Source organism: Microcebus murinus, chromosome 2 (assembly GCF_040939455.1).
Source record: "Microcebus murinus isolate Inina chromosome 2, M.murinus_Inina_mat1.0, whole genome shotgun sequence".
Taxonomy (NCBI): domain Eukaryota; kingdom Metazoa; phylum Chordata; class Mammalia; order Primates; family Cheirogaleidae; genus Microcebus; species Microcebus murinus.
The window spans coordinates 124,873,266-124,887,318 of NC_134105.1; the positions used below are offsets into that span (position 1 = coordinate 124,873,266).

The 14,053-nt window shown below is 40.9% G+C and overlaps 1 protein-coding gene across 1 annotated transcript in view; it reads left to right on the top strand.

The window, feature by feature from the left end:
* AXDND1 (axonemal dynein light chain domain containing 1) overlaps positions 1–14,053 on the top strand; it is a 158,827-nt gene that overhangs the window by 16,079 nt on the left and 128,695 nt on the right. The window contains exons 5-10 of the mRNA XM_012772571.3: positions 3,414–3,534; positions 4,644–4,729; positions 6,370–6,426; positions 7,087–7,189; positions 8,047–8,168; positions 13,498–13,638. Coding sequence (XP_012628025.2) covers positions 3,414–3,534; positions 4,644–4,729; positions 6,370–6,426; positions 7,087–7,189; positions 8,047–8,168; positions 13,498–13,638 — 630 coding nt within the window. The remainder of the gene's footprint in view (positions 1–3,413; positions 3,535–4,643; positions 4,730–6,369; positions 6,427–7,086; positions 7,190–8,046; positions 8,169–13,497; positions 13,639–14,053) is intronic.

Below are 14,053 nucleotides of genomic sequence, written 5' to 3' on the forward strand. Positions count from 1 at the left end.
CATTATGTACTGATATGGGGTGATCTCTGTGATAAGTGAAAAAATCAAGGTTTAGAACTATGTATAATTACATAAAATGGAGAAAAGGATACATATATTGGTTTATATAAGCTGAACATAAGTGCCTGTTGTTCCTTGTCAATGTATTTTATCAAACATTTTTTATCCTTGCCAATTTGATGGTTGAAAAATGGTATCTCTGGTTAGTTTTAATTTATGTTTCTCTTACCATGTACAAGATTGACTATGTTTTCATTTGTTTAAAATCTATCCGCATTTGTTTTTCTGTGAATGTTTTTTAATGCTTAAGAGCTATTTGTATTTTCTGGGAATTGCTTAATTTTCTATTTGATCGATGTTTTTTTCTTATTTATAGGAAGACTTTATATGAAATTGTCTTTTTGTCAGTGATATGAACTGAAAGCTCTCAGTTTGTGAATTTCCTTTTGCATTTGCTTTTGGTGGTTTCTGTCATGTAAAAATGTATACGGTTGAATCTACCAATCTTTTCTATTATGGCCTCTGCACATGAAATCTTTTCAATGTAAATGATCCAGGGCATTGCTGTGACTTTAAATAACAAGATAACTAGTCATTATGAAATTCCAAAATATGGGTGGTGAAATGTGAATATTCAATTCTACAAATATTTAATTATGTCTGCCATATGAAAAGCGTGGCTCCAGGTATTCTGCAAAACTCCAAGTGCTAAAAAGAGGGAGCTCAGAGTTAGAGGAGACTTATTTTGACAGGGAATGGCAGAACTATTTTCATGAATGTAACACTCGAATTAGACATTGAGGATTTGGATATGGAGTCTGGTGAAGAAGGCCTTCGAGTGCTTAATGCTTGAGTAGGAAGCCATCTAGTTTATGAAAACAATATTATAGGAAAGTTGAAGGTGAGAGGTCACAAAATTGAAGGAAAGCGTTGAATACTCAGACTTCAGAAAAATCTGAATTTAAGGAAGCTCTGGGGAATCTGGTAGAAGGATCTAACAGTCCACAGGGGCATCATTGTGGGGATGAATTAATGCCTATTGTTTTCTGTCTGGGAAATCTTCCCTTAAGATTCAGTTGCTCAAGATTAAGTCTCCCGGGAGAGTGCACTTATTTGGCCCAGCTTAGACCACTTGCCCGTATCTTGGTTTTTCACTTTTCACATTTTTTATTTTGTTTTGTTAAACTTCTAAGTTTGAAATAATCTTAAGATTTATTTACATAAAATTTGCGAATGTGATCAACTCTGGAAAATATTCCAGGAAGTGTAGTGGAAGATAACTGATATGAGACTGGTTCTTTTTGAGCATTCTTAAGTCTATTTGGGCAAACCGAGGGTGAGGGGGCCCGGCACCTGGAAGGTGGTGTTGGGCCTCCGGCGGTGGAGCGTAGCACGTGCTGCCGGCGTAGGCCCTGGTGGGGCAGCAGGAGCTGGATCTGGGGTCGCGGGGCTGCTTGGCTGCGCGGGGCGCGGTCTCCGGCTTCGTGGTCCGGGTCGCGCGGAAGTCTCCGGCTTGGGGTCCGGGGTCGCGTCTCCGGCTTGGTGGTCCGGGGTCGCGTCTCCGGCTTCGTGGTCCGGGTCGCGCGGAAGTCTCCGGCTTGGGGTCCGGGGTCGCGTCTCCGGCTCGGTGGTCCGGGTCGCGGCGCGGGGCGGCGTCTCCGGCTCGGTGGTCCGGGTCGCGGGGCGGGGCGGCGTCTCCGGCTCGGTGGTCCGGGTCGCGGGGCGGGGCGGCGTCTCCGGCTCGGTGGTCCGGGTCGCGGGGCGGGGCGGCGTCTCCGGCTCGGTGGTCCGGGTCGCGGCGCGGGGCGGCGTCTCCGGCTCGGTGGTCCGGGTCGCGGCGCGGGGCGGCGTCTCCGGCTCGGTGGTCCGGGTCGCGGCGCGGGGCGGCGTCTCCGGCTCGGTGGTCCGGGTCGCGGCGCGGGGCGGCGTCTCCGGCTCGGTGGTCCGGGTCGCGGCGCGGGGCGGCGTCTCCGGCTCGGTGGTCCGGGTCGCGGCGCGGGGCGGCGTCTCCGGCTCGGTGGTCCGCGTCGCGGCGCGGGGCGGCGTCTCCGGCTCGGTGGTCCGGGTCGCGGCGCGGGGCGGCGTCTCCGGCTCGGTGGTCCGCGTCGCGGGGCGGGGCGGCGTCTCCGGCTCGGTGGTCCGGGTCGCGGCGCGGGGCGGCGTCTCCGGCTCGGTGGTCCGGGTCGCGGCGCGGGGCGGCGTCTCCGGCTCGGTGGTCCGCGTCGCGGCGCGGGGCGGCGTCTCCGGCTCGGTGGTCCGGGTCGCGGCGCGGGGCGGCGTCTCCGGCTCGGTGGTCCGCGTCGCGGGGCGGGGCGGCGTCTCCGGCTCGGTGGTCCGGGTCGCGGCGCGGGGCGGCGTCTCCGGCTCGGTGGTCCGCGTCGCGGGGCGGGGCGGCGTCTCCGGCTCGGTGTTCCGGGTCGCGGGGCGGGTCGGCGTCTCCGGCTCGGTGGTCCGGGTCGCGGCGCGGGGCGGCGTCTCCGGCTCGGTGGTCCGGGTCGCGGCGCGGGGCGGCGTCTCCGGCTCGGTGGTCCGGGTCGCGGCGCGGGGCGGCGTCTCCGGCTCGGTGGTCCGCGTCGCGGGGCGGCGGTGCCCAGGTCCCCACGTCCCCAGTAGGCAGTGTGGGTGCCGCAGCGGGAGTCGCGGTGCAGCCAGATGCTAAGTTCTTCGCCCTCGGGGGATTACTGGAACACCTGCGCACAGCGGACAGAGCCCCGAAGGCTCCCTCCTCTCTGGCTGCGATGTGGAGTCCCGGAGCGGGACTTGGCGACGACAGGACTAGGCTGCGGCTGGCGCTCTGCGCTGCCGCCACCCACAACAGATAAACCGTGTTAAACTTGGCAGTGGTGGTCAGCATCAGCTTCCTCTGTAAGGGTTTCCGAAGAGACGTGTGGATGGAAATCGGATTGCTGGGAAGTTTCAGGAAGTTTGACATTTAACAGAAAGTGAGAGATGATGGATTGATCAAAGATCGATCATGATAACATGACAGCCATGCATAGTGAAGGGAAGTTTTTTAGGAGAAAAGACTTGTTATAGACCAAGAGGAATGTTCCAGTAGAGTGAGAGACACACAGAAGTTGTGATTGATGAAATGAGATTCCTGAGGATATGGGCAAAGATTGAATCAAGGACCTAAGTGGAGGGAATAACGATAGGTAAGAGAATGTGTCTTAACCTGAGATTGGAGGAAAAGAAAGCTTGTGATGTGAATGAGATGTTTCAGGTGGAGAAGAGGAAGAATGTGGTGGAAACTCATGTTTAATGCCCGTCTTAGTAAAGTATTTGGTAAGGAGATAAGTTTTGCTGGCACAAATGACCATTTTACTTACTAGGAGGGCATGTGTTGGACCTTACTCTTACTTAGTAGCCAGAGTGAAAATTTGTTTTGTGAGTATATTTTTCTCATTTTTTAGGGACGTTTCTTTTCTGTATGATGTTAAATATGTAAGAGGGGAGACTAGGGAGAATACAGTTTGTCCCCCGCAGTTGGACCGTTCGTTACAGCCACATGATGGTGTCATTGTGCCTCATAAGGTAAAGTATTTTACAAATAACCTTTTCTCCTTGTTTCTCCTTTTAAAAATCATTTCCCCGAAATATAAACCAATGTCATACTATAGCAACAATCTGCATTGCTTACCAGTCTTTATAGTACTTTCCAATTCTTTCTCTCTTTCTCTCTTTCTTTCTTTTCCTTTCTTTCCTCCCTCCTTCCCTCCCTCCCTCTCTCCCTCCCTCCTTCCCTCTCTCCCTCCCTCCTTCCTTCCCTCCTTCCCTTTCCCTTTCCCTGTTTACCTTTCCCTTTCCCATTTTACCTTTACCTTTTTACCTTTACCTTTACCGTCTTCTTTCGACAGAGTCTCACTCTGTTGCCCGGACTGGAGTGCAGTGACATCAGCCTAGCTCACAGCAACCTCAAACTCCTGGGCTCAAGCAATCCTCTTGCCTCAGCCTCCCAAGTAGCTGGGACTACAGGAATGTGCCACCATGCCTGGCTAACTTTTTCTATATATTTTTTAGTTGTCCAGCTAGATTTTCTTTCCATTTTTAGTAGAGATGGGGATCTTGCTGTTGCTCAGGCTGGTCTAGAATTCCTGAGCTCTAATGATCCTCCCGCCTTGGCCTCCCAGAGTGCTAGGATTACAGGTGTGAGCCACCGCGCCCAGCTGCAATTATTTCTTAAAAAGGGTATTTAGCAGGAAAAGATCAAAGATATATTATTTTAAGTCATTTTCCAAACCACAGTTATCCACTTTAGAAAATACTGTATGGGAGACATTCCCCCTCCCCCAAGAAATCTACACATAAAGTTGTAGAATTCTTACCTTTGGTATTTTGCTAAGATGTGTTTCAAATTTCCTGCTGAATTTAAAAGAAAATAATCAATAAATTTCTGAATATATGGGATATGTGTAACTAATACTAGAACCAAAGTTTTCTGATTCATGGTTATTTTGGAGGTTTGTGCTCTACTTCATTTTTTGTTATTTGCTATGACTCACATTACTAGTATTGTTATTTCTCTAGTCAAAACCTCTCAACCTAATAAATAGTATCCCTTTGGGTTAGGAGTTAGGATTTGTGGAATTCGATTTTTTTCACCTATTAATGTATTCATTTCTTTTTTGTTGTTTTTTTTAAAGCCAAAGACACTAACAGATACTTTAATTCCTGAGGAATTTCATATTGTGTCAAATACAGGAGTTTCAGGTTTGGAGTGTTATGACGAGTGAGTACTATGATATATATTGAATATCTGACAAGTTGACACTGTTTCCTCCTTCCCAGGCATAGAAGAATCTGAGAACAGTATACTCATGTTCCTGGGCAATAGCTACACTGAAAGGAGGCAACATTCGGGCTAGCCACCCTAATATAGTTTAAGAAAGATATATAAAAAAAGAATTAATGAAAAGGACTTAAGAGTTTGGGATTTTAATGATTTCTATCTTAAATGTTTTCTATCTTTTCCTGCTGTTTAATTTTGAATTTTTTAAAAAATAGGAATTTGTTCTGAGTACCTGACTATGCCCTTTAGGAATGGTTTGAGTTATGACCATGCAGACCAAGGGAAGTAGACCTTTAAGCCAGAATCTCATAAGACAGCAGTCCCCAACCTTTTTGGCACCGGGACAGTTTCATGGAAGACAGCTTTTCCAGGGATGGGGAGAAAATAGGGGTTGGAGCTCTGAGCCTGATCCTGAACAGGCCACAGACTGGTACTGGTCAGTAGTCCTAGGGGGTTGGGGACTGCAATCATAAGATATGCTTCAGAACTTTGCTTTAGACTGCAAACTAATTATCTTGTTTTCTTTGATTCTTCTTTATGGGATTGAAAGTGGGATCTTACTTTTATTTTCTGAATAACACTTGAATATTCGTAGTTTAAAAAACTAGAACTTCAGACTAAGGTTGTATAATAAAATATCCAGAGGCTGTCACTGTTTTCATCTTATGTGATATGTATGTTATACATTATTTCTTCATGATGGTGGGTTTTACACACACTCATGTACATATTTTAAAACATTCAACATGGCCCTCCATTACCAAATACTTTAGTCTGTATTTTCTAACAACTGCCGAGTTACAGATCTTTTGATGACTTTTTTTAGCTTCATCATTTCTTCTATATTTATTAGTTGGCATTTTACCCTATGGACTCATGGATTTCTATTTTATTTGATGGTTTTTTGTTTTTTGTTTTTTTGAGACAGAGTCTTGCTTTGTTGCCCAGGCTAGAGTGAATGCTGTGGCGTTAGCCTAGCTCACAGCAACCTCCAACTCCTGGGCTCAAACAATCCTGCTGCCTCAGCCTCCTGAGTGGCTGGGACTACAGGCATGTGCCACCATGCCCGGCTAATTTTTTCTATATATATTAGTTGGCCAATTAATTTCTTTCTATTTATAGTAGAGATGGGGTCTTGATCTTGCTCAGGCTGGTTTCAAACTCCTGACCTGGAGCAATCCGCCCGCCTCGGCCTCCCAGAGAGCTAGGATTACAGGCGTGAGCCACTGCTCCCGGCCTATTTGATGGGTTTTCATTCTTTATTATTATTTATTTTGATGTTCAAATTTTTCCAGATTTAGCAAAGGGCAGCTCTTTGAGCTGGCTTTTATGTTCCTTTGACGGTCCCCATCATTATTCGAATACTTCCTTATTTCCTGGCTCCATAAGATTTCTAGGTTCAGCTTGTATTTCCCAACTCCAGCCCTGGAATGAGCCATGAGTCACTTTCTAAGAAGTTCTAATTCCTTTTAGTGGAGAATGGTACTTAGAAACCAAGATTCTTGGTGATAGGTGTGCTAATTGATAAATAGGCCAGAACATATTTTTAAAATAACATTTACCTGTCTTATTTATTGTAGCAAATATACTACTCTTCTCACAGATAGTGAGAACAGGCTATTGCTGTTCCCATCCATGTAAGTACAGCTTATTTTCTAAAGTGTACCTCACAAAGAACAACTATATACATTTACATTCCTTTTCCTTGGTACTTTGTTAAACAAAAATATTAAAATTATAGCAGAAACCCAAGACAATAATTGCCCACAATTCCACATCTAATCAGTGTTTGCCTTTGTCTAATTGCATGTTCAATTTTACAGATTTATGCATTTACATATATAGCATATTTAAGTACTATAAAATACTTTTATATTATACATTTAACCATTAGTATTTCTCCATTTTGCTACAGTCTTTTTTTTTTCCTTCATCTTATCTTTGTCTCTTTTCTTCTCTCACATTGTAAGATAACCAGTGTTAACAGTTTGATGTTTCTCTCTCCACATTTTTTTCTATGTTCTTGGAATCCTATATAATAGGTATACAGAATTTTAGGGAGGAGCATTTTTTTTCTTTTATGAAAATGAGGATCATACTATTTTCAGTCTTCTTGCTCTTTTTCACTGTATTACTGATGTCCCAATAGGTTAATGGATACATATCTAATACTTTAAAACATGATTAATATTCTATGGAATATATATATTCTCTTTACATGTATTATATTCTTTTTGCCACTTGAGGATGACCTGTTATAATGCTGATTATGTAAGTCTGTCACCTTAATCTTTTAGGAAACCTAATAAAAGAGTAGAAGTGGTCAAGCTGAATGATGTGATGGATACTATGCTAGAGAGGGCTGGTATGGAAATTCAGGAATATACAGGACCAACCAAGGTAATTGCAAAGATCAGTGTAATGTTAGGTTAAAAACATGCACTCTGGAGGCAGAATGCCTGGGCTGGAATCCTGACACTGCCATTTATTAGTTGGTGACCTTGGCCAAGTCATTTAATGCATTTGTGCCTCAATTTCTTCATCTGTAAATTAGAGATAATAATAGGGCTTTTGTGGAGATTAAATGACATAATAAATGTACTTAGAACAGTACTTGGCATGTGGAAACACTGTATAATTAATTGTTAGTATTTATTATTTCATTGAACAGAAGGTACTTTCTCTTACCTATACATAATAGACTTATCAAAATCAAGAAATTTAATATTGATATGATGATATTATCTAACATAGTTCAAATTCAAAGTTCATATTTCATCAATTGTCCTTGTAATGGCTTTTATAGCTACTTTTTACCCTAATGTAGGATTCTAGGATCAATGCTTTTAGTTGCCCTGTTCCTTTAGACAAATTTAATCTGAAACAGTTCCTTAGCCTTTCTTTGCTTTATTTATTTATTTTTTTTGACCTTGATATTTTGAAGGGCACTGGCCATTCTATAGATGTTCCTCAATTTTGGTTTGTCTGATATATACTCATGATTAGATCAAGTTTTATGTTTTTGTGGATATAACATAGATGTGATACTGTGACTTTCTCAGTGCATCATATAAACAGGCACATGATTAGACAAATCATATATCACCTGCGTATGTGTGTACATTTACATGAAAATGTAAGTGAAATAAATTAAGGTGTTTCTAAAACTTTTTCGCATTTGGGGTGCTTACCTCCTAAAATGGTTTTTACTGATAAGACTTTATTAAGTACTGATTATGTTACTTATCTTCTGCCAGATGCATAAACTACTACACATGTTGAAGAAAGAACAGACCATTTACAATACTGTATTTCATGAACTTATTAGACAAGTCAGTGTGGACTGTGCAGATAGAGGAGAGCTACTGTCTAAAATCAGGTTAGAGCTATTATTGAAATAGTCCAGTTTTCTTTTGAATTTTGTATTAGAATTTTGTTTATATCTATTTTTGAGAAAGCCACAATAGTATACTTCTATATTCTACTAATAATAAGGAACCCAATTGCATTTTCATTAAATTCCCTGTAGTGAAAATATAACATAACAGTTGAGAACTTCCTTAAGATGATTTCTATTGAGATGTTTGACATCATTTTTTTTTTTTTTTTTTTTTGAGACACAGTCTCATTGTGTTGCCCAGGCTAGAGTGAGTGCCGTGGCGTCAGCCTAGCTCACAGCAATCTCAAACTCCTGGGCTCAAGCAATCCTGCTGCCTCAGCCTCCCAAGTAGCTACAGGCTACTGGGACTACAGGCATGCGCCACCATGCCCAGCTAATTTTTTCTATATATATTAGTTGGCCAATTAATTTCTTTCTATTTATAGTAGAGACAGGATCTTGATCTTGCTCAGGCTGCTTTCCAACTCCTGACCTCGAGCAATCCACCCACCTCCGTCTCCTACAGTGCTGGGATTACAGGTGTGAGCCACTACGCCTGGCCAACATCGTATTTTTTATGATTGGGAAATAATGTAAAAAGTGTAGGTTCTAAAGTCAGACTGATCTGGTTTCAAATCTTCATCGAGGTGTGTGACCTTGGTAAAAATCTGAGCCTTAGTTTTCTTATATATGAATGAAAAGAATAGCTACTGTGAAAGTTTTCATTTGTCTATTTGTTTATTCATACATCAGTGCTATTTGTGAAGTATCTACTCTGTGCCAAGCATCAAGATGCTTCATAGAGTTGAGGAGAAGTTTAAAAAAGAACATAGAAGTAGGTACTCCATAAATATAATTACCCCCAATGATGATAAATACTGTTTTTACTATAATTCTTTTTGTGACTATTGTACTTCCCCCAAAGCTAAAAGGAATAGTAGAATCAGACTATTTGGGTTCAAATTACATACCTGTAGCTCACTTGCCATGGAACCATAGGCAGATTATTAGATCTACCTAATAATGTCAGTTTCTTCTAAATGGGAATTAATAGTATCAGTTTGCCCAGTTTGAGACAGAGCAAGTGGGGGTGAACCCATTCCCACAATAATTAAGAACTCACTCCTGCGATAATGGCATTATTACATTCATGAGGTGAAGCCCTCATGACCTAAATGTCTCTTAAAGGTACTACTTCTTAAAACTGTTACAATGATAATTAAATTTTGATGTGAGTTTGGAGGGGACAAACATTCAAACTATAGCAATTATTTTGATTGGTTGGCAGACATTGTGAATTATACCTTACTAGATACTGTATATTTTGGGACACAATTAAGTTATTTAAAAATAGTTTGATACTTTAAGGTCTGTAGGTGGGACTAGAGCCATGTTCAATTTAGGGCTAATTAATTCTGAATAACAAGGTAAAACTTTTTGTGTACCATATCCAATTCCATTAATAATGAGTTTTTATAGTCTGGTTTTTTAGAAGAGGCCCTATATCTAGCCCTTTATGAGTGTTGGGCACTCTTACCTCTGATTCTTTCAGGTAATTCTTTCCCTAATCTTATATAGTTTCTTCACATTTATGCCTTTGTTTTTTTTTTTTTTTTTTTTTAAGACAGAGTCTCACTCTGTTGCCCAGGCTAGAGTGCTGTGGCATCAGCCTAGCTCACAGCAACCTCAAACTCCTGGGCTCAGGTGATCCTTCTGCCTTAGCCTCCTGAGTAGCTGGGACTACAGGCATGCGCCACCATGCCTGGCTAATTTTTTTTTCTATATACTTTTAGTTGGTGAATTAATTTCTTTCTATTTTTTAGTAGAGACAGGGTCTTGCTCTTGCTCTGGCTGGTCTTGAACTCCTGACCTTGAGTGATCACCTGCCTCTGCCTGCCAGAGTGCTAGGATTATAGATGTGAACCACCAAGCCTGGCCCTGACATTTATGCCTTGATAAGTACTTAGCTGAACACTTGAGGGGGACTTTCTATAGATCCTGTCCAACTCTTTTTATTTTTTTTCTGGTGCTCTGCCCTCAGGACTCTGGCCACTTTCATTTCTCTAGTCTCTTAGCTCTGTCTCCTTAACTCATGGAATCCACTGGGGTCCTCCTGGATTTCTTTGCCTGGAAACTCACCCACAACGCGTGCAGCATTCACCTTATTTGTTTCTGACCTCTCGGGAATCACTTTCCTTCATTGTCTGATATCTCATGTACTAAAAATGATTTCATATACTTTGTCCTATTTTTGTTGTTCTTTCAGATAGGAGAGTAAATTTAGTTCCTCTGGATTTCTTTGTATATTTCCTGTACCAATATCTATACCACAATTTTATGTATAGATCAATATCTTTCATAAGTTTTGGAAAATTATCAGTGGTGATCTCTGACTAATATCTATACTACATTCTGTCTTCTCTTTCTGGAACTTTGATTAGATTTTTATTAGATATTCTCATTCTGTCCTCTTTGTCTCTTAATGTCTTTTTTATAATTTCCATCTTCTTTTCTCTGTGCTACATTCTGGGTAATTTTTTCTAGGACATTACTGCCGCCTTTAGCTGTGTCTATTCTGCTGTATCCCATCCATTGTTAATTCAGCAATTATATTTTTTCTCCTAAGATTCTACTGGTTTGTTTCCATATGTGTCTCATCATATATAATAATTTTTAATTGTTTATTTTTGGATTCCATCTTTTATTTCTCAAACATTACACACATAGTTTGATATTCTAATTCTGATAATTTTAATATATGGAGAACTTTAATATCTAAATCTACTGTTTGTTGTTTCTTCTGAGTCTCATTCATGGTTGATTTACATTAGTATTTTGCAGTCTTTGTTTGTGGAGCTATTACTTGGCTGATCTGAACCAAAGAATCCTCAGGGTATAAATCAGGGATACTTTCCTGAAGAGAGCATTTGTATTTGCTCCCTTCTAGAATCTGGGCTTCATGCAATAGTCCTGTACTTGCCCAGGTTTCCCATTTTAAAGTGGGTCCTAGGCTTAGTCTCTCAGTCCTAGTATTATTAGGTTGGTGCAAAAGTAATGGTTTAGCATTGTTGAAATTTGCTCTTTGATATTGGAATACATTCTTAAATAAATGTGGTTATGTCATATATCATTTTAATGTGCATTTTTCACTTTATTTTTTTCCCAACATAATTACATTTCAGCATTTCTAGCTTTATGTTTTTTTGCTAATGACTTGTTACTTGCTATTTATTTTATATTTATTTTAGACTATGGAAATGATGTTAGACAAAAAGCAAATTGGAGTGATTTTCTTATTCGAGTTCAAAATGGGTTGTAAAGCAGCGGAGACAACTTGCAGCATCAACAATACATTTTGCCCAGGAACTGCTAATGAACATACAGTTCAAGAAGTTTTGCAAAGGAGACAAGAGCCTTGAAGATGAGGAGAGCAGTGGCTGGCCATTGGAACTTGACGACGACCAATTGAGAGCAATCATCAAAATTGATCCTCTTATAATTGCACAAGAAGTTCGGAACTCGTCGTAGACCGTTCTATGGCCGTTCTGCACTTGAAGCAAATTGGAAAGGTGAAAAAGCTCGTTAAGTGGGTGCCTCACGAGCTGACTGAAAATTAAAAAAATCGTTGATTTTGAAGTGTTATCCTTAATGTACGCAGCAACAACGAACCATTTCTTGATTGGATTGTGATGTGCCACAAAAAGTGGATTGTATACAGCAACCAGCTATGACGAGCCCAGTGGTTGGGCTGAGAAGACTCTCCAGAGCACTTCCCAAAGCCAGACTTGCACCAAAAAAAGGTCCTGATCACTGTTTGGTGGTCTGCTGCTGGTCTGATCCACTATAGCTTTCTGAATCCCAGCTAAACCGTTGCATCTGAGGATCATGCTCAGCAAATCAATGAGATACACTGAAAACTGCAACGCCTGCTGCTGGCATTGGTCAACAGAAAGGGCCCAATTCTCCACAACAATACCTGACAGCACGACACATGACCAACACTTCAAAAGTTGAACAAATTGGGCTATGAAGTTTTGCCTCATCCACCACATGCACCTGACCTCTCGCCACCTGACTCCCACTTCTTCAAGCATCTCCACAAGTTTTTGCAGGGAAAACGCTTTCACAACCAGCAGGATGCAGAAAATGCTTTCCAAGAGGTCCTCGAATCCCTAGCACAAATTTTTACGTCACAGGAATAAACAAACTTATTTCTCATTGTCAAAAATGTGTTGATTGTAATGGTTCCTATTTTGATTAATAAAGGTGTGTTTGAGCCTAGTTATAATGATTTAAAATTCATGAACTGAAACTATAATTACTTTTGTACCAATCTATAAATTTTTCCTGAGGGAAACTCTGATCTTTGGTTTGCTTACTGAATACTACTTACAACTCCTGCTCCATTTTTAATTTATTATCTTTTGTTTGTTCTTGTTGTTTTCCATCATTAGAGGATTCTATTTCTTCCTGCATGCTCAATAATGCTTTGAAAAAATGCTGTCTTACAGATCTAGTTGTATTGTATGGGAGGGCCCTTCAGAGTATCTATTCTCTATATTGTCAAGAGGAGAAATCCTAAATGGATGCTTTCCAATGTATGAGCTGCATATGGAGCTGAAGAACTCCTTGTCACTTTAAATGTTTATAATTCTTTCTGTCAGTGGGTGAGAAGTTAAACTAAATGACTAGTCCAACTCAAAGATATTGCAATTCAAGGACCTCAGGCTTTAGGGCATAATACCTAGATCACTTTTAATATGAATGAATACTATTCAGTTATAGTATTTATAATTTATCATCTATGATCACTTCCAAATATTTTGTTTGGTTTTATTCAGAAGCAAAAGAAATTACTTCTTGGTATTAAAGGTCTTTGTTTATTGTTAAACAGTTGGTGTCTTTTTACATTTTGCCAATTTGAGAAAAGTGGTTTTATTCAGAATTGAACTATTTGTAAAAATCTCACTATATTCAAGGCATTCTGTTAGATGTTGTAAAGATAAAATATGTAAGACATGGTTTCTATTCTCATAGAGTTTATAATCTAGAAGAAGAAATAAGACAAGTCCTTATTTTTGTTTTACATCTCAGATATGTTATTCCAAATAATTTTGGCTCTGGTTACAGTTCTCCACAATTATTTGTTCATTTGTATGGCATGGCAGGAAAACACAGCCCCCCTTTTTTTTCCTCCTATCTGTTCTTCCTACATGTCTTTTGTGAATGTCTATTTACTATTTCTTTCCCTAATACTTTCTTGCATATTTTATGGATCCTTTCTCTTTTCTTTCTGCATGATGTCTTTTTTCCCTTCTTTTTCATGCAGAGAGAGGTATGTACAACTGCTTGATCAGATTGCACGGCAGATGATTGATTTCTACAAAGACTTGGTAACTCAGCGAGTGATGGACCAGCGCATTTTAGAAGAACTGTATAATTTTAAGCATGTTATTGAGGAACTGACCAGGTAAAAACTGCAGTTATCTTAAACACAAAACAAAATGCTAAGTCATTTGTTCAGGGAAAGTGGAATGATTAAAGGTAAAGGCTCTTCTGTCTGCATGTTTAGCAAGAGAACAGAAAGAATTGGATATCGTTGTAGATACAGATACAGAGAAATGAAGGTTAACACAAAACTAAGGCTCTCAGTGTATTTGACGGGGATTCAGCTTTACAGAGCAGTGTCATAATTACGGATGTTAAGGTTCAAATCTCAAATAGAAAAAGTACTATATAACAGTCAAGGTTAGTGATTATGTAACCTTAAGGTGAGATGATTAGGTGTCAAGAATAAAGAGGACAGGAGAGGCATATGAGACAGTGGGGTAGAACAGCGTGGAGGCCTGTCAGCATCTGCCTCCACTCCATTCTAGAGGATTCTC